Below are 22,089 nucleotides of genomic sequence, written 5' to 3' on the forward strand. Positions count from 1 at the left end.
CATTAAAGACTCTTACAATTTCTATAGGTGTACCATGGAGACTATTTTGACTGGTTGCATCACAGTTTGGTATGGAAGTGCCAATGCACAGGACAGGAAAAGTCTACAGAAGGTTGTAAGCTCAGCTAGTGTCCATCATGGACATTAGTTTTCATTCTATTAAGGGCATCTTTAAGATGTAGTTCTTCAAGAAAACAGCTTCTAACATCAAGTATTCCCACCTCCCAGACCATGTCATTTTCTCACTGCTACCATCAGGAGCCTGAAGACACACTTAATGTTACTAAAGCAGCTTCTTCCCCTCTAATCATGAGATTTCTGAATGGACAATTAAGCTATGGACACTACCTCAATTTTTCTATTTTTTTAAACTTTTATATACGGAATTGTAATTTATAGTAATTTTGTACCTTGTTCTGTACAATACTGCTGCGGGAAAACAACACATTTCATGGCACATGTTCATGACAATAAACCTGATTCTTATTACTAAAAAATACTAAAACATCAAAATTACTATACAGACCCAAATGATCAATGTTTATCCACAATGTCTAATTTCCATTAAAATTATTAAAGATTTTTTTGCCTCCATCCTTAAATCTATAATCTTTAATGTGAAGAAACGATTTTCATGGAAAAAGTTTGAAATTCATCTTTGCAGTTTGAGCCTTTGTCCAACACACTGCCAAATCAATACACAACTACATTATATTCCTGTCCTATTTGATGTTCTTCCTCCCACAAAAATAAAGTATTGCATTTACATTGCACCCTTCATAACCTCAGATCAGGCCAAGGTGCTTTAGAAGCAACTTCACCTGTCTGTAATTCTTGTTCCAAGAAAAGGAATGCATCAGACTATTTACACACAGCAAAGCTTTGCTCCATCAGGGAGCTCATGATAATATAATCCCTCTGTGGTGTTGGTCAATAAACAAGAGAAGCTGTCCTTTTCTTCTTTGTATATTACCATGGGATCTTTTACATTGTTCTAAGATGACAAACCAAGTATTTGAAATCCAGTTTCTCCCACAGCGCAGCATTTTCTCAGTATGGTGTGTAAGTGAAGCACAGGAATGGAGGAAGGACATTGTTTACAAAATAACTCTCACACGTCCCCTTTCACAATGACCTGATGTGCTTTACCACCAACAGGGACATTTTGAAGTGTAATTGCTGTACTAACGTAGAAAATATGGCAGCTAATTTTCACTCAATAACCTCCTACAATGGATTTAGGTGCCAATAATATGCTTTTCCAGATATGTTATATAAGGGCTCAGAACTGGGCAAAGACATCAGAATAATGTGCTATTATTTTACATAGGTGCTGCCCAGGATGGCATATATAACTTGGGTTTAAATTTACACTCAAAATACCATACTTTTCACAAAGTAGAATTCAGAAGTGCACAGCAGTGTTTGCTTAAATAGTTATGCTTAAATAGTTGAAGTGGGATTTAAAACTCTGATCCAATTCATGGTGCAAGTTTCCCTACTAGCAAAGCCTCATTTTCACTTCCATGCACATTAGAGCACGGTCTTCCACCAATTGGAAATCTGCTGCTTGGGACACTGGAGAATCTTGATTTAATGGAACAAGGCACAACAGAATGCAGCTCCATTATACCTCACATGTTTAACCAGATACATAAAACCCCTAGTATCCAGAATTCAAGCAACCGGGAGCCTCAAACAACAGGTAAAATAAATTGACAAAAATAAATTTTAAATAAATAAGTATAAAATAACATGTAAAAAATAAATAAGTTTAAAATTGTAAAAGAAAATTTTCTCTGAAGTAACACATAAATCTTTGGTGAAGATGGGAGCAAATATTCAGCCAGTGGAGGGGCTTGGTTGTCCTTTCCTCATAGCAGCTGTTTGAATAAAGTTGTGTGAAACAGTAATGTCATCGCCCTGGATGAAGAGATGGTTGATGCTGCTCGCTGTTGGGGAAACTCTCATAAAGCATCTCCTTATCCCTGTTTAGCAAGAGTTTCCCCAGTCAAAACATTTATCTGTAAACTTAAATGGCGGGGGTAATTATTTATAATGTTATTGTTTGTCTTTCCGGTGGCTCCGTGGAGGGGGAGGAACCTGCAGATGAAGAAATGGTTAAAAGTTTTCAAAGAATGTGACTGAAAATAAAGTAAACATCTTTAAAGTTTATATATTCATGCAAATGAAAGTACAGTATAATATTGTCTTTTAAACATTTTATTCTTAATGCAACTCTATTAGTTTGGCATTGTAAGAGTAAGTTTCAAGCAACCAGAAAATACTCATATCCGGCCATTTACCAATCTCCATAGGTGCTGGATACCAGGGGTTTCTATTGTAATAATTATGTAATTATTTCCTATTTCTAATCATCTGGAAATGCTCTCTTTTTTTCCATTTTCACTTACAACACAACCACAGAAATTGTGGTGATATTACATTTACTACATAAATATCTTGCAAACATGACTGCAATTCCTCTTGGGAATACTTTATTTTAATATGTCATCAAATCAAAAGGTAAATAAACATAACAACAACACTGAATCATCATCAAGTGTTTCAAAAATATTTTTCTTCCAAGATCTACAAGGTCATATCGATAATAGCACCTTCTTTTCTTTTTAATATATTTTATTGTTTAACATAATAAGCATACATAATAAATGACAATTACATAATTAATCAATTGTATAAAAGCAAATATATACCAAAAGGAGAGGAAAAAAATGAGAAAATAATAAAATGTGAATATCTACATTAATAGTTACTTGTAATAACTCAATCTAGTTATAAACTTATTGAATGTAACCATGTCAGATCCATTATTACACTGTTATATTAAAATAATGATAAACAAAGAAAAAAATAACTAAAGGACTAAACTAATCTAATCCCCTCCCTCTAATCAAGGTTACGTCTTTTTTGGAAGAAAAAGAAATCAATAATGATGTGGAATCACGGTGACCCCCAGAGAACAGATAAGGAATTATCGGAACATATAATACTTATCAACTCTTCCAAATATAAAAAAATTCTAACAATGGGCCCCATAATTTCATAAATTGAAACATTCTATCTTTAAAATTGTATCTGATTTTCTCTAAACTTGAATAGGACATTACCTCATTTAACCACTGTGTATGAATAGGGGATGCATCTCCTTTCCATTTCAATAAAGTAGCTTCTATGTAGATGAGAATACAAATTCCACTGGAGAAGCCAGAATAAAACTGCAGCTGAAGATTCAGCATGGTACTAAGGCTATAGTTCACTGTGAAGATATATTTTCTTTGACAAATTTTTAAGTCAAAGCTCCAAATATTTTGAGATGCAGGGAAAAGTTCCCAAAGCAGAAATTTGCCAATAGTCAAATTGCAACTAATTCTGATAAACAGGTTGGCCAAGAAATGTTTCATTGTTAGATACAATAGCCCGTGTCATGTTGGTGGCAGGTTCTGAGGAATTATATTCGAGCGTATGTGACATGAAAAACATCGTGGATGAGAAATAGAAACACTGGTCCACACTCTCTTGGTGGTATGCACGAAACTAACTGCTTTCCTTCCACATCCACCCACCACACTTAAAGTGGTGGTTCTGAACAGTAGTTAACATTTTATCAACAAGCTCCATTTACTTTGTTACTTCACAGATTCATTTCAGCTCCTGGATGTTGCATGCATACTGTGAACCACAGATGTCTACAAGTGCAGATTTATCCTCAGGCAGTGAATCACAAACCCTATCCTATAGCCTGCCTTGATAATCAGAGATATTTAAAATCCGTTCAAAGGGATTAAATAATTACAAACTAAAAAAAATAATAATTTTACTTACAATAATTTTTAAGTGACTTAAATTAATTAAAACTTTGAGAGCAAGTAAAATGAAGGAAACAAAATAAACCACTTCTCTGTTTTTACCTCTTCATTCAAGGTCAGAGAGCCCATTCAAATAAATCAGACTGTGCCATATGTTTGTGTAAAGCTAAGGCCAGATAATGTAGTGCATCTGGTCTTGCAGCTCAGGATATCAGCAGTGATCCCAGCAGTGGAAAAGAAATCAAGGGAGTTACCCTGCAACGTCCAATACATCTTGGAAGTCTATGTAATGCACAACTGTGGAAGTCAAGGCAAAGACTCACAAGGAACACTTTTACAGATACACTGTTAATTGGAGTCTGGATGATTAAAAGACAAAACTCTTTTAACATCCTAACTTTATGACCTCAAATCAATTTAATCCTCTGGGGAAAAAAATAATTATGTTAAAGTGGTGATTCTAAAACAATCATCTTCCATCTCGACATCCTCCAACTGGATGGCTTTAACACTGACTTCTCTGCCTTATGTTAAACACTTCCCCCTTCACCCAATTCTTCCCCATCACCTTCCCCCAGCTGTCTTTCTCTCCATTTTCCCTCCGTCGCCCTTCGCACAGATAAAATCAATTCTCATCTATCCCCTTATCATATCCAGTTAACACTTTTTGTTGGCCTGGACTCCTCCCCCAGCACAACACTGAGATTTTCTGGTTTTTTTTTTGTTTTTTCTTTGCCTATTCCCTTGAAGAAGGGCCCAGGTCTGGAATGTCCGCAATATATCTTTATCCCCTATGGATGCTGAAAGACCACCCGAGTTCCTCCAGCATTTTGGTTGTGTTTTTACTACCATCACAGTGTCTCTAGACTTTCATGTTTCACTCACTACTCTCCCCTTATCAACCTTATTGATCACCTATTCAAATCATGATTTTCCATGCATAAAGCCATATTTACAATCCTCAATCACTCCTTGCCTTTCTAAATGAAGGTAGATCCTGACTCTCAGTATTTCCTCAGTAATTGAATCTATGATGCTGAACTCATCAGTCTGTAGTTACCTGGCTTGTTTCTGCAGTTCTTCTCAAATGAAGCCACATCATTAGCCACACTCTAGTCTTCTCACGGCTAAGGAAATCTCTGCTGAGGTACCTGCAATTTCTTCCTTTGCTTCCCAAAAGGTCCCATGATACAATTGGTCACTAGCCTAGGGATTTATTCATATGTATGTGTCTCAAAACCACCAATTTCATCGTTCTCTTCACTCAGTTCCTTAGCTTCCATGAGCTTCTCCACAGTAAATACAGATGAGAAATATTTATTCAAGACCACATCCATCTCATATGACTCCAGTGATTAGAACCCACACTGATCTGAGGGGAATAATCTCACAGGATTGCCCTTTAGCACTTAATATTGTCGAATCTCAGAATTCTTATTTACCTCATCTGTCAAAGATACTTCATGTCCCATTTTTTGCCTTCCTGATTTCCTTAAGCATATTTATGAATAAGCTTATGAATAAGGAGTGCACCTTATACTGAAGGGTTTGCTTGTTCCCACTTGCCTACACCTGACATATACCTCCTTTATTTTCCCAACCAAAATTTTAATACCCACCATCAGCCTATGATCCCTAATCCTGCTAGCCTTGTCCTTCATTCTAATAGGAACATGTTGGCCCTGAACTCTCCCTATCCCAGTGAAAAGCCTCCCTCTTGTCAGATGTTCCTTTACCTGCTTACAAATTTTGCATGTTTTTTGTCTAAAGCCATCAAAATTGATCTTGCCCTATTTAGGACCTTAATTTAAGGCCTAACCCTAACTCTCGTCCCATCTTTTTTCCATGACTAGTTTTAAATTAATGGAGTTGTGGCCACTTTTCCCAAAGTGCAGAATGATGGTGTTGTGGCCACTTTTCCCGAAGTGCAGAATGATGGTGTTGGTGACCGAAAACAGCAGCGTCTGTCTGCTCATATATAACTGGTGCTCTTTCTTTACTGAATACTGGATGGACCATTAGTTAATTGATATTTTTATAGAAATAGGGTAAAGAAAGCTGGAGATTTGCCTCATGGACAAGATGAGGTCACAAAGGGTTTCAATTTGATGCAGAATTAAAAGATAAGAAATTATGATGAAACTAGAAGATTGACATTTATTTTTAAAGTAAATTTGCTTAAGCTCCTTGTCAATATATTTCAAGGTTTTACTAACACTTCTGTTACCAAGAAACTTTGAATTTATAGTAGTAATCTGTGAAAATGAATGCAAAGCCTAGATGATAAACTAATTCCAAATATCTAGTTGAAATGAAATAAGAAAGAGTGCAGACGCTGTGATTGTGAGCTGAAATTTTCCTGAATTGTTTTTGGAGCCTTTTATAAACAACAGAATAACATGAGCTACTGTCTAATCTTCTGGCACCACACCAGTGACTAAGGACATGTTAAATATATCTGCAAGGGCCACTGCAGTTTCTACACTGGTCTCCCTCAAGTTCCGAGGGAATATCTTGACAGGTCCTGGGGATTTATCCACCTTTAGTTGCCTTAAGATAGCAAGCACCTCCTCCTCTTTAATCTTTATAGGTTCCATGACCTCACTGCTTGTTTGCCTCACTTCCCAAGTCTCTGGGCCAGTTTCCTAAGTAAATACAAATACAAAAATCCCATTTAAGAACTCCCCCATATCTTTTGGCTCTATACATATCCGTCTGAATCCAAGAAGACCAATTTTGTTCCTTACTATCCATTTTATTTTAATTACACCCTGTAGAAGCCCTTATGATTTTCCGTCACATTGTCTGCCAAAACAACCTTATGTCTTCTTTTCGCCCTCCTGATTTCTTTCTTGCATTTTTTATACTCCTCAAGTCTCTCATTTACTCCTTGTTACCTATACCTGCAATGGACTTCTCTCTTCTAATATCCCTTGAAAACAATGTTTCTTACACCTGTTAAAATGTCTTTAATCCTGACAGGGACATTCAAACCCTAAACCTGGGAGCCCAATCATGCTTAAAACTTCAAACTTCACGTTTGAAGCAGCAAGATGTGTAAAAATATCACATACATGGTTTTACATTCATATTTTGTTCAAAATGTTTAACATAAATATTAAGAAATACATGTATGTAATAATATCTATTCATAAATGTAGTTTTTAAACTGCTAATTTGTATTAGTTTCAGTAATCAAAAAGTACATATATGCACCAAATATTTTCAAATCTCTGCCCAAGGAAGCAGTAAATGTTGCCTCATTAAATTTATTTAAGATACAGTAAGATAGATTTTTCCATCATAGGGGAATTAAGGGTTATGGGGGAAAGGTGAAGCTGGGTCCATGGCCAGATCAGCTGAGATCTCACTGTAAGTGGGGAGGAGGCTCGATGGGCTGGATGGACGACTCCTGCTCCTGATTTTGATGTGTTCCCTTCGGAAATGCTGCCGCCACTGGTCTCAGCAGATACTTGCACTATTGCAGAATCCACAGCCAAGCATATGATGCAGGAAGCGACCCTTTGGAAAGTTAGCTCCTGCAGCAGGGCAATGCCGTGGGGCCCCCAGCTCTGCTTCTCCATGTCCCACCCACCTCTCTCCTCTTCCCAGTTGCTATTAGCATGGGGGGAGTAGCTGCTGTGAATGAGGTCTGGAGAGGCCTCACCTGGTGTGACTCCCCATCCAGTGGGTCCAGGTCTTGCCCATGGCCACTGACAGAACCTTCACTGCTGCTGCCAGCTAGAGAGCTGTCCTGGTTTGGCACCTGGATGAGGTCCTCATTGGGGACCCCCTCCAGCCTTTCCTCCCTTTCTCTGTCATTTTGCTTCCCCCCTGCCAAAGTGCCTGGACAGACACCCCACCTCTTGGGAAAGGCATGCCTCATGGGAGGTCTCCAGGACCAGCCTTGGCTTACTGACCTCTGAGATAGTGACTCCCAGGAATTTAAATGTTCTCACTCTCTCCACTTTGGATCCCCCAGTGATCAATGGATCTTATACCTCTTGTTTTCTCCTCATAAAGTCCACAATCACCTCCTTGGTTCTGGTGACATTGAGGTTATTGTTAGTATACCATTCAGCCAAGTATTCAGTCTCCCTCCTGTATGCTGTCTCATCACCTGTTTTTATACACCCCACTATTATGGCATCGTCAGCAAGTTTGTAGATGGTATTATTGTCATACCAAGCCACAGAGTTGTAGGTGTAAATCAAGTAGAGCAGGGGATTCTTGTGCTCTGCTATTATGGAAATTGTGGAGATGTTCTTACCAATCTTCACTGATTGGAGTATAGAGATTAGGAAATCTAAGATCCAATTACACAGTGGACTATTGAGGCCCAGGTCTTGGAGTTTACTGATCTGTTTTGAGGGGTTGACAATATTCAATAAAGGCATCTTGATATGTGCGTCTTTGTTGTCTAGGTGTTTGTGTCGTGCCTGCGAGATGGCATCTGCTGGAGATCTGTTGCTGTGGTAGGGAAATTGGAATGGATTTATGTTGCCTCTTAGACAGGAGCTGATATGCTTCAACATCATTCTCTTAATACACATCATCATGGACCATGGAGCTGAGTGCCACTGGTCAGTATTCAGTTAGGCAGGTTACCACACTGTTCTTGGGCACAGGTACAATTGAAACCTGTTGAAATAGATGCCCTGCTGAAGTGAGATATTGAAGATATCCATGAATATGTGGAAAGATAAAGTCTTCTACAATCATAACTTTACATTTCCCTCAGCTGTCTGCTATGTCTCTGCAGATTTGCTCCTACAATTCTCCCTGACTATTGGGTGGTCTATAATACAATATCATAAATGAGGTCATACCTTTCACATTCCTCAGTTCCACCCACATAGCCTCTGAAGACAAGCCTTTATTCTGTCCTGTCTGAACATTGCTATGACATTTTCCCTAACTAGCAATTCATCTCTCCCCCTCTATAGTGTTTGAAACACCAATCCCCAGAACATTAAGCTGCCAATCCTGCCCCTCCTGCAACCAAATTTCACGAATGGCTCCAATGTTATAATTCCATTCCCAGTTAATTTGACGTTCTTACATTACTCCTTGTATTGGAAGAGACACACCTCAGAACATTATTCCCACTATGCACAACCTTTTGATTCCTGTTTTCGTATCCAGTCTTAACATAATCTTTTTTCACTCTCTTCTCCCCTATATGTTCTGGCACTTTGGTTCCCATCCCCATCCAAATCTAGTATAAACCACCCCCCCCCCCCCCCCCCCACCACCAGAGCAGTACTAGCAAACCTTGCAGCAAGGATATTAATCCCTCTCCAGTTCAGATGCAAACCATTCCGCTGGTACAGATCCTACCTTCACTGGAAAAAAGTCCAATGATACAGAAATCCGAAGCCCTGTCTTTAGCCACATGTTAAGCTGCATTATCCTCCAATTTATAACATCACTAACACATGGCACGAGTAGCAATCCTAAAATCACAATCTTGGAGGTCGGGTCCTTCAACTTAGCACCAAACTCCCTGAATTCTCTTTGGAGGTCTTCATCATCCTTCTTATCTATGTCATTGGTCCCAACATGGATCACAACATCTAGCTGCTCACCTTACCTCTTGAGAATGCTGTGATCTCGATGTTAGACATTCCGTGTCACCTGGAGGCAATATACATCTGGGATTCTTTGCCACAGAAACGCTTATCTGTTTCCCTCACTATCGAAACCAGTAACACTACTGCTTGCCTCTTCTTAGACACAAGGCCAACTCTGTGCCAGAGACCTGACCACTGTAGCCTATCCCTGGAAGGTCATACCCCTCAATAGTATCCAAAATGGTATATATGTTATTGAGGGGAAAGTGCACAGGAGACTGTCTGTTCCCTTCTCCTCTCCTGGCTCTCGCCTAACTACCTTCCTCCTGCCTCCTAGGTGTGATTGCTTCCCTGTAACTCATGTTTATCACCCATTTATCTTCTCTCCCCCCCCCCCCCCCCACTCCTAAGCCTTCTGGATGATCCAAAGTTCATCCAGCTCCAGTTCTCTAACATGGTTTGTAAGGTGCTGAAGCTAGATGCTCTTCTCATATACAAATTCACCAGAGATACAGTTGGTGTCCTGGACTATCCACATTCTGCAAGAAGAGCATATCCTTGCCCTGGCTGCCATTTCCACTAGCTATGAAATACAAAAATAAAAATAAGACAACCTCCCTTTACCTGTGAATTCTTACTGTACCCCTTTATTCCTCTACCTATCTTACTTCAACTCCTGCATGGCTTCAGTTTGGTAGTGCATGAGACAACGGACAGACTCGTCAACATGGCAATAAGGTGGGCAAATGAAATGGGTTGCCACTGGGAGATTCCCGCTATTGCAGTGGAAAAATTGATGATGTTCAATGAAGCAATTTCCCAGACTATGTCCAGTATCTCCAATTCACAGAAGGCCATAACCAGAGCACTGGATGCAGTTGATGACCCCTGCAGATTCACAAGTGAAGTGTTGCATTATGAACTGCCCCCCCCCCCCCACCCCATGTCTCTTTTTCTCTCCCCCTATCCCTCTGTCTTCTTTCCTCCAGCTCTGCATTCACCGAGCTACATCCCTCCCCGATCAATTCTCAGCTTTTCTCTCCTGCCCTCTGATCCACGTCCACCCACGGCTTCTTGGCTGTTGGCCTGTGTGGCTCCCCTCACCTTTTTATTCAAGGGCTTGCCTGCTTTTTTGCTGATACGTTGATGAAGGCCTCAGGCCTGAAATCTTGGTTACAGATCTTAGCCTCCTATGGATGCTGCTGGGCCTGCTGAGTTTCTAAAGCACTTTGTATATTTATATCCAAATTTCTAGTTCATGGATTAATCATTTAGTTCAGAGAAAATGTCTGGCAGATTGAATCATGTGGGTTAAATAGTGATACCGTTGTTCATAACTCTAAGTAAGAATTATTTATAACATTTTTTGTGTCTCCCTCAAGTGGTAGCCCTAGTCATCAATAATCTCACCTCTTCCTCCACCTCCTATTCAACTGGCCTCAAAATACAAGATAATCAGTTCCAAAATATGTCAGTAGATTGCCTAGGAACAACGATTGCTACTTGAAAGGAAAGTAGCAAATGACTGACCATATATTGTTATTTGTACAGTGTCTTCAATTTTAAATATTCAGTAGTTGTACACATAGTATGTTTATATTATTAATGTTCCAGCACTGCAGAAATATTTTCCAACTACAATAATTAAATTTTGGATGTTTCACTATAATTAAAATGTGGACCAAGGTTTCCTATTATATTAATTCTACAAACTATATTTATATGCATTGTGAGCCAAGACTTTAACTGGGCCACAAATTCTAAGGCTCTGCAAGACTATTTTCTGCACAAACCATATCCTGGTAATACAAAAATAGAAATTCTGCAATGTGCAAATCCAAATTCTGCAGAATCTGCATTGCATGTTTTTTTTTCCTCATCAGGATAGAATCTCATCCCTTTTGTTTGGAAAATCTGAAAATGTTACAGGATAGACCCCAGGTTGCTACAGGAAGTGGGGAAGAGATCGCTGGGGCATTGGCGATTATCTTTGTGTTCTCCCTGGTCTCAGGAGATGTAATGGAGGATTGGAGAATGGCAAATGTGGTGCCCTTTTTTAAGAAAGGCAAGAGGGGGAATCCTGTGATTATAAACCAGTGCGTCTTTTATCAGTGGTGGGCAAACTATTGCAGAAGATTCTTCAGGACTCAATTTATGAGCATATAGATAGACCACATTCTCAGGGATAGTCAACTTGACTTTGTGAGGGACAGGTCATGCCTCACAAGCCTACGTGAGTTTTTTTGAGGAGTTGACAAAGTAAGTGAAGGCAATGTGGTGGATATTTGCCACATTTAGCATTTGACAAGATCCCCATGGCAGGCTCATTCAAAATGTCATGCGGCACTGGATTCATAGCTGCTTGGATTCAGAATTAGCTTGCCTACAGAAAGCAGAGGACAGTAGTAGATGACAAGTGTTCCACCTGGATTGGTGACTAGTAGTGTTCTGCAGGGATCTGCTCTGGGACCCCTGTCCTTTGTGATCTTTATGGAGGTGTGGATCAGTTCTGGGCTGCTGATATTTGTGATTTTCATGAAGAGAAGGGATGAATCAGTAAGTTTGACATGATACAGATGTGTGGTGGATACCATTAAAGGTTGTAGTAGAAGTAAAACACAAAAGATTGCAGACACCACGGTTGAAGTAAAACAACAATGCTGGAGAAACTCAGCAAGTCAAACAGTATCTTTTATATAGGAAAGATAAAGATAAATAACAGAAGTTTGGGGATAGAACCCTACATCAAGGTATGGAAAAAAAGTCAGCAAGGCACATGAACAAAAATGTAAGGGGAAGGGGTGGAGCCTTATCCAAAAGGCAGAAGGTAATAAGTGGAGAAAGGAGGGACGGCACATTCGGCAAGCAGGGGAAGGAAGGATGGCTCTGTGAATAGAGAGGGAAGAGGGTGGAGAACTGAGGAAAAAAAGACAGGGGAAAGAAGGAGGAAAGGAAAGCCCATTAGCAGAAATGGGAGATCGACATTAATTCCATCTGGCTGGAGAGAGCCCCCAGACAGAAAATCAGGAGCTGTTCCTCCAATTTATGGGTGGTCTTGGTGGGATAGTACATGAGGCCGTGGACAGACACGTGAGCATGGGAGTGGGACGTAGAACTGAAATGGCTGGCTACTCAGAGGTCCTTGTCACTGATGCAGACAGAATGATGGTGGACAGCAAAGAGATATCTCAGTCTGTGGCCAGTCTCTCCTATGAAGAAAAGTACAGGAAAATGTGTTTCTTCACTTGAAAGGACTGTTTGGGGGCCCCAGACAGTGGTGAAGAAGAAGGAGTGGTACAAGTATGGCACCTTCTGCAGCCACAGGGGAAGGTGGGGGGGGGGGTACGATTGGAAGGAAGGGATGAGTGCACAAGGGAGTGGTTCCTACAGAAGGCAGAGAGGGGAAGATTTGTCTGGTAGTGGGATCCTGTTGTAAGTACTGTAAATTTTGTTGGACGGGGAGACTGGTGGGGTGATAGGTAAGAACAAGGGGAATCCTGTGTTTGTTGCATCTGGGGGCAGAGAGGGCAAGACAGATGAGCAGGAAATGGAGGAGATGTGGGGAGGGCTGAGTTGACCCATACTTGTGGAAAAAGACAGACATTTCAGATGATCTGGACTGGAAGACCACATCTTGGGAACAGATGTGGCAGAGAGGGAGAAACTGCGAGAAGGGAATTGAATCCTTGCAGGGGACAGGTGTGAGGAAGTGCAGTTAAGGTAGTTGTGGGAGTTAGTGGGTTTGTAATATATGTCAATGGAAGGCTTGTCTCCAGAGATGGAAAAAGATCCTGAAAGGCAAAAGTGTTGTCAGAGATGGACCAGGTGAGTTTGAGATTGAGGTGGAAATTAAATGTGCTCTAAGTTACAACAGGGTGTAGACAAGATAGCAAGTTGGGCAGATGAAGTTCAATCTGGATAAATGTGAAGGGATGCATTTTGGAAGGTTGGACATTAAAATGAAGTACATAGTTAATGGTAAGATTTGTAACTATGTGGAGGAACAGAGGGATTGTGGGGTCAAGGTCCATGGATACCTCAAGGTTGGCTCGCATCTTGATAGGGTGGTTAAAAAAGCATGTGACGTACTGGCTTTCATGAGTCATGAGTTTGAGTTCAAGAGCCGTGAGGTAATGTTGCAGCACAATTCTGCTCACCTCATTACAAGAAAAATGTTGATGCTTTGGAGAGGGTGGAGAGGAGATTTACCAGATGGTTGTCTGGATTGGAGAACAGGTCTTATGAAGCAGGGTTGATAGAACTCAAGCTTTTCTCTCTGGAGTGATGAGGAATATGTGGAGACTTAATAGAGGTGCATAAGGTTATGAAGGGCATAAAGAGTGTGTCACAGGGAGATAATAGCAAATAACAGAGAACATCTGTTTAAGGTGAATGGAGGAAGGTTTAGGGGAGATGTCAGAGATAAGTTTATTTTTTATATAAACAGAATGTGGTGGATTCCAAGAATGCATTGTCAGGGGTGGTGGTAGAGACTGATGTAAGAGGGACATTCAAAAGACCCCTAGATAAGCACATAGGTGGAAGAATAGCAAAGGGTTATGAGTGTGAGAGGGGGAAGGATTGGATTGTTATGGAGTAGGTTGACATAGGTCAGCACAACATTGCGGCCCAAAGGTTCTGTATGCTCCTGTAATATTCTATGTTACTTAAGGTTGTTATATTAATTATTCATAATATTTCTCATTTAATAAAATTATATTGTCAGGTATCATAAAAATAACCATTATCCGGAAATTTGACAGTTGGTCATCAGAATTGTAAATCTTCTCTATTAATTGGTAGTTTGTTAGTATTACCCTCTGAATACTTAGAATCTCTCCAAAACTGCAGGTTTAAAGAGCTTATCTTTCTAGAATTATATATCCATACATTTTATACTTATGTGTATTACAAGGTTGGAAAAGATCAGGGATTAAGACACTACAAACCAGATAGTTACTATGCGATCAAAAACAAATTATTAGTGACGATTCAATTGGGAAAAAGAACTGGAAAGAAAGGAATCACATGCCAAGCATTAAATTCCATGATTGCTCAACAAGCACATGGAGCACTGTGTACCTTAATATCATAGCCTTTCACATGGAGTTAAATTGGTGCATTTTGATTTTAAAATATGCCTGATTTATCCATCTTTAAAATTAATATATAGCATTCTCATCTCAGTAGTTTCCTTTGTTCAAATAGAAAGTGCATATGGTTGACCAAGATCAAATTGTTAGTGTCATTGAGAGTTCAATATAAAATAAATTCTCCCATTCTCCAACACTGGTCTCGCTTCAGAAATAGACTGTACCAATCTTCTGGAAAAAGGTTGGACATTTATCCTATCTCCCTTTGAATGCTTGCTTGACCTGCTGAGCTTTCAGTTTTATTTATTTCAGTTTCACATTTCCAGCATCTGTTATATTCACATAGAAATCTCAGATCAGATCTACTTGGCTCATTGTGACTGTCAGTTCATTGAGTAACTCATCCAACTGGTTAGCTCCATCACCCCCTCCACCTCCCAATTTTTTTTCCTGCATCTTACAACTCTTCTTTCTACTTTCAGAGATATATCCATGCCCCTTTTGAAAGTTTGAACATAACCATCAGTACAAACAATAAATAAACAGTAAAATTAACAAACTCTGTGATATTGGGACCAATTCATGATTGAAGAGTTCTAGAGGAGAAAACGTACATACATTTTATTTTTAATTCCAAAAATATATGGAACACAAGATGATACATTTTTTTTTGCTTTGGGTTTGAAAGCTGCCAAGAATCACAAACATAAAGCATTTAATATGTTTTTTATTATACCACATTATGTGCAAAACTTAAATTTGAAACACTCAAAGTCATTTCAGGCCAGTGTGGCTATTATCTGGAGTACAAAGGTTACTCTACTTTTTTTTCTGACCAGAATACATTCCAAAAGAAAAATTAAAATTTGTAGTCTCAAAATTTGCATATTTCTAGTTCAAATTAATGAATGGCTTTAGCTGAGATTAAAAAAAATACAACAGAAAGCTTTTGCCATGTATTGTAATTTGCAAATTTGCCATTTCTAATGTAATGGACCAAGCATTTTTAATCTACTAACGGCATTCCCTGGAGATTTCTATCCATTGACAACAGTCAGTGAAAAACATTTGAAGTGTATGGTAATGTAGATACACTTTACGCAATCTAATTACACTTGTGACCAAAGAACAAATGACTAATTATTCCAACTGTTATTAATTTTAAAACATTGAATATAATTTTATGGATTGAGATATTGAAATACAACAAATTATTCATGATATAAAAAGACTATTTTGATTATATTTCCTGCATGACTGATCTAATAGACAAGAACTTTTCAAATTCAAACCAAATTGCATGAATTATTATGCAACAGAAACCTGAAAATTTGCAGTTGAGAAAGAGTCCTTTCATTCGGTTATGTCAATGCTCACTGAAGATGTATTCATTCTAGCACACTTCTCAGTTCTTGATTTAATTCCTGAGGAATGCAGCTGCTTGAAGTTCGCAGGTAGAATTCAAGGGTTCAAAGTATGTCAGCAATCCTCCAACAATTGAATGGTTGCTAGTTCCTAACCTGCAGGAATGTTTTACTATAAATTTACTCTTTTACTCATGGGGAAGGAGAGTACTGATTGATAACAGGACGTTAGCCAAGGAATTAGAGATGGGGAAATTATTCAAGACAACTGGTCTATTGCACAGTAAAAGTCAGTTTATTCAAAACCTAGGGTGCAATTAAAGAAAGAAACAAAAACCACAGCAAATTCCCCCAATAACATTCTTTCTCTTTCAAAAATATAGAGCATGGGAAACAGCTACATGCAAATCATATGAATGTCTCTCTGTCACCCACTGCAGTAAAAGGTGGAGCTTAAAATGTTTGATGTACAAGAGATCATGTGTCATCTCCACTGTGATTGGATATATTATAGTCACATTATGAACACAAGAAACACCCATTCATCCAACGAGCAGCTCTGCCACTCAATAAGATCGCAGCTGATCTACTACCCCTGTGGCACGAGTCTACGCTACCCCATGCCTCTTGATTCCCTTAATAGATTATAATCCTTCAATCTTTCTTGAAAGTATTCAGTGATTGAGCCTTCACTCATTCTTGGGCAGAGAATGCCAAATATTCACTAACCCCAGGGAGAAGAAATTTCTCATCTCTGTCACAAGTGGTCAATCCCTCACTTTCAGACTGATTCTCAGCACTCCAACAAAGGGAAAGGTCCTTTTTTTCTTGCCTCTGTGCTGAGATTACCCAAAAAATAGTAAATATTTTTAATGAGATCACCTAAATATATACACCCATATCCCTCGAGGCTGCCATCAGGGACAAATCTACGCTGGGAGAAAGTGACAGTCTCGTCGATGTCAGGGTTGGGAGAGGGGAAACCACACTCCAGTTTCTCGATAATATAAATTCGGTCTTTCATCTCACAGAGTTGCACGCACAGTTATATAATAGCAATGCCCATGTTCAACTGGTATTAACTCTCAGCATAATATCAACGTCGGATAACAGTTTGAGGTCCTTGGGAACTGAATCATGCCCCAGATACCTGCCCCCGAGGTAGACGTGACATTTCTTCAGCACTAAAATTCCCTGTAGGCAACGCACCAATTAACAAATCTTGGCATAACCCGACCAGAGAATGTAATGATGGACTAGAAATTAGGATTCTTTTTCTAAACCTTCCATGGGGGGACACAGATTTTCAAGTTGGAGAGGGCAAGAGAAGAACCATCTCACTTTCAGATCACAACTGACCGGGGACGGATTGCAAATGGCAGCAATTTGCTTGGAAAAAAGACTCAACCGTTAAGAAGCATCAAGCAGATGACCCTTTGCATCGATATTTGCAGTCGCTGGATCAAATCGTGGTGTCTGGAACGCGGTGCCCCTCTGCTGGAGCTCGCACCTTCTCATGCCAGCCCCTTCATTCTGCGATTAGATCCTGTTTCCGCTCTTCTTTCTAGCAACTCACAACCCGTGAACTATCGGGGGGGGGGGGGGGGGGGGTCTCATTGTTCCTCCGCAGTTTTCGAACACAATTTCTCCCAATGCTCCTTCAGAGCATCCAAAATTTCTAAATTATCCTTCTTTGGCCATTTGTTTTGACCAATGACATTCAACCATATGAAATTTTAAGGTAGGACGCTTGCATAATCGAATTGTCAATTGGAAATATTATATGCAATTTAGCATGGCAATTGGTATTGACATGAAAATTCTGCGTTGGGGTGGGGGCGTATCAGCCCGTATCCGAAATCTGACAATGACACACAATACAAGGTACAGATCTTAGTGCAGGCCAAACGTGCTGCAAAGCCGGATGCATTTCAAAGAACATTTTATCCAAACGTTAGCCGAGCAAAAACCTCATCTAGTGCATATCCTAGCTATTTCTCCAATCCGTTTCCTCGCTGTGCTTGAAATGTTCAGAAACTATTGGTGTCATTCCAGAGATAATGCATTGTGTCCAGGCAAATGATAAATCCTGGAACGTAAAAGTGGAAGCAAACCATCACAATCTGTAAAAACTGGACCATGTTATAAAGGTTTTAACGTGAGGGAAATCATTTAAATTAAAATGTAACTGCTTCCGAAGCCTTCTTTCTTTCTTCTACCCGGTTATATTCTAGCAATACACAATTTCTACATGTCACTGGATAGTTTGAACACCTTTTATTAAGAAAGTTTTACCAGACGCAGTCACTACATTGAGTTAACATTATTTACTTTACATTTATCGTTCACAGAAAGTACAGAATAAATATCCACATTTTGAAGTGTGTGTGTGTGTGTGTGTGTGAGAGAGAGAGAGAGACCGAGAAAAAAAACATTAAAAGTGCTTCTTACAAAGCTATTAGTGTGAGCATTAACATTGACGAGCTTTTTAAGAAAGTGCGTGTTTGTAATAAAATCTTCGCGTCATACTGACAAATTGAAATCCTTTAATGAGTGGTAGTCTTTATATTCCTCTCGAGTATAATATATATTTATATATATATAATATATATAAAAATTAAATAACACTGAACGATAAAGCGTTGCAGTCCTTTTAATTACCAAGTTTATGTCTTGTCATTTGAGCAAGTTACACCCCGGCAGTTTCACACATGCAGCAAGACTGCAGTCAAATGTTTCACAGAATATGCCCTCGGCGTTTACTTAGACGTGAGAGCAAGAGAGAGAGAGAGAGAGAGAGAGCCATCATTTCCTACCAAATAAAGTGAACAAAGTCTCTGCCAGTAATGAATAGGGTTATTTATATGTCGGATCGATAACCAGGCCTCGAAATGATTATAGACGGCACAGTCAGAATTCATTTCCATAAAAAAATATGATTGATATCATTGCTGGCTAAAGTCTGCAAAGGCACTTCATTGAGTATGATTTGAATATGGCCTTTCGTCCAAAGCAACCTAATGAGGGGGTGATAAATTATTTCCCTTTACCTTCTAAACGTGCGATGTGTGGGTCATTTGTCTGTGGATGTGATGACTAAAATCGGTACGTCGACTTCTCTAGTACTTCGAGGTAGTCTGGCTTGGTTTGAAGTTTGGCCCTTAACTCGAGGTATTCGCTTTGGGCTTGGTCTGGATATCCCCGGCCAGAGGAGCCAAACAGAATCGTTTCTTTAAACCTGGCATCTTGCTGTAAGTCAGGATATTGCATGCCAGGGGGGTGGACGTGCAGCTCTTTTAATTTGGGCACTGTGCCATAGAGGCAGTCCACAAAGCCAACGGTGTGAGCTGGCCTTTCTCTATCCAACACACTGGGGTAAATCACCCCGTTTTCCGGAAAGCTGGCGAAGTCATTCGTCTGGTTGATGGTGACAATTGTATTCAGGTTGCTGTTGGACAGCGACATTTTCCATTCCTTGTCTTTCTCCAGAGTTTTGTAATTGGCGTCGTTTTCCTGAGTCTCGGAAAATTCCTCCTCCATCTCTCCCTCGCGTGGTTTGTAGATCGGGTTGTTGCACATCTGAGTGACGGGATGGGGGATGTAGTCATAGACGTGGCTGGCTGCTTTCTCCGGCGAGCTGGCAGTTCGGTCCTCGAAGATCCTGCACTGCATTTGCATCCCAGTCAAATCCACGTCCTGCCGTCTGCTGAAGGACGATTTCTTCCGTCTCCTGAGCACAAAAGCAAAGAGCCCCGCTGCAATAAATACGGCGGAAATGAAGATAATCAGGAGGCTCAGAATGAGGACGGACAGAGGAATGGCGCCACCTTGCGAAGAGAATCCAAACCCCGACGCTGTGGATATCACCTTGCCATTCCCACTGGAGCCGGGCAGAGCCGGGGAGGCGGCGGCATGCTTCAATTCGGGGCATAGTATCTCATAGTCCACCTTCTTCAGATCCCTCCCGCTCAGGAACTCCGGCGTTTTGCAGAACACGTCGCCAACCATTATTACCGTGCTGATTTTTTCCACCCACTGCTTCAGTGCCATCAGATCGCAGGAACAATCCCAGGGATTGTTGTTCAAGTCAATCTGCACGATGGAATCCAAGTGTTCCAGCACTCCGCTCACAGGCAGATACAGAAAACGATTGCTCCTCAGGCTCAGCCGAGCCAGAGACGTGCCCGTGAAGGCATCGGTTGGTAGAGCCCGGAGACGATTATTGTTCAAAAACAAGAGTTGAAGATTAGGCATCAGGCTAAAAGCCGCTGGCTGGATTTCTCTTATAACGTTGTATTCAAAATATAGATATTGCAAATTTTGTAGCCCTCGGAACATGCCTGGAGTGAGACGTTCGATGGTGTTGTTGTTCAGGTATAGGATCTTTAAGTTTGGAAGATTCATGAAAGCACCATCTTGTATGTAGGAAATGCCATTGCTTCCCAAATGCAAAAGATCTAAACTGGAAAAGTTCCAGAAATCTGACCTGTAGATTTTTTGAATTAGGTTGCCGGTGAGGTACAACTTCCGAGCGTTCAACGGTCTTGGTATTAGTTCAGACATGTTTTCAATCCCTTTAGCTTTACATTGTACGGTCAACCCCAAATCATTTATATGCAGGCTGCAAGAGCATTTCGCAGGACAAATGATGGGGATTGGTGGTCTGGTCTGATAGCCTGCGATAATGGGTTGATTTTGTCCTGAAAAAACGTGGCGTGGAGTTGGATGCGCTTTTAACGTCTTAGGAGTCTTGGTTGATTTTGGTAATTTACCCGATGTCTTATATTCAACCGAAGAAGCCGTATAAGTCACGGATAAAGACATGGAGGAAGGTTTGGTCGGCCACGCATTGTCATTATTGGAAGCAAGTTGGGGAACCCCCAAGCTGACTTCCACTTCCACGTTGGAAAGAAGTGGACACAGCTCACTACTTCTGATCTCTCTCAAGTCCTTGCCATGGAGATGGAATGGAGTTTCGCAAGTAATTTCCCCTACTAGAACCGTATACGGTATGCTTTCCAGCCAAGTTTTTAAGGGCATAATGTCACAAGTACAGTTCCAAGGGTTCTCCTCCAGCTGAATCTCCATTAGGCTTCTGCCAATATATTCCAGCGTCCCAACGTAAGGCAGCGTCTTTAACCGGTTACCACGCAGATCTATGTGGGTTAATGAAACCATTCTGAAGAGATTGAAAGGAAGCAGGGGTATCAAATTGTCATTGATAATCAACACTTTCAGTTTATTGAAGTTCCGAAATGCACCTCCATCTATCCTCTTAAGGACGTTATAATCGGCCTGTAGATATTCCAAGCTCTCTAATCCCAAGAAGGTGTCATTTCGAAAAATCTCCAGTTTGTTTTCGTGCAAGTATAAACGTTTCAGAAGTTTCATGCCATTAAAGGCACCCGCCTGAATGTCCTGCAAAGCGTTGTTTCCAAGGTTAATGGATACTGCGTTGGTTAAAAAAAGAAAACCGTTAGGATAGAGTTTCCTCATGGAGTTCCTTTGCAGGTAAAGTTTAAATGGTCTTTTCCATGATCCAGTAATCTGACTAATGTTTGTAAAACCTTTGCTTTCACAGTGTATATGTAAAAAACTTTCTTTTTCCTCGCAGTAACATGGTTCCATGCAAAGTTCGCCTAACTCTTTGGAGTCTTCCATCAGTGGAATCGATGTACCCCATCCTAACGTTATTGTGCTTAAAAGGGTTATCCAGAACATCCTTATTTTTCTCTGTAGCTGGAGGTACAGCAGCTCTTAGGATTGCCGTATGGGACCTCCTCGAGATGTTATGACTGCATATAGAGAACACGTAGAAAATTGTATTAGACGTTAGAATTCCCGTGAGCAAACGTATGCGCCCTAACAATTTGGACTCAACCTTAGCAATATAAAAACGTGGCAAAGCATACATCTCTTGAACATCTCAGTCAACTCATTAAAGTATTTTATACTAGTATTAATATCCAAAAAGCAAAAAAAAAGAAACTATATTAGCAATTTCTCAGAATTTGACAGCATCCGAAACACCTGTGATAAGGGCAGTATTTCTGCAATGCTGCTGGTGACTGAAGATTGATTAGTAGTTTTCTCTCTTACGTTATTTGATGTTTATATTTGCCTTAAAAAAAAAACAGTTACTAATCGTTTCCAATTCTAGATAATACATCAAATCGTTTTAGACCAAGCATGGAGAGATTGCCTTTATATGCGTTCAATAGGCACACAA

At 40.1% G+C, this 22,089-nt stretch overlaps 1 protein-coding gene across 1 annotated transcript; it reads right to left on the reverse strand.

Moving 5' to 3' along the window:
• Nucleotides 1-17,480: 17,480 nt before the first annotated feature.
• On the reverse strand, nt 17,481-21,581 carry slitrk3a (SLIT and NTRK-like family, member 3a). Its single transcript, XM_069896811.1, has 2 exons — nt 18,911-21,581; nt 17,481-17,949 (listed from the first exon to the last, which is right to left on the reverse strand). The coding sequence occupies exon 1, from the start codon at nt 21,579-21,581 to the stop codon at nt 18,957-18,959; it is 2,625 nt and encodes an 874-aa protein (XP_069752912.1). The 3' UTR covers nt 17,481-17,949; nt 18,911-18,956.
• Nucleotides 21,582-22,089: the final 508 nt, after the last annotated feature.

Source organism: Narcine bancroftii, chromosome 9 (genome assembly GCF_036971445.1).
Source record: "Narcine bancroftii isolate sNarBan1 chromosome 9, sNarBan1.hap1, whole genome shotgun sequence".
Taxonomy (NCBI): Eukaryota; Metazoa; Chordata; class Chondrichthyes; order Torpediniformes; family Narcinidae; genus Narcine; species Narcine bancroftii.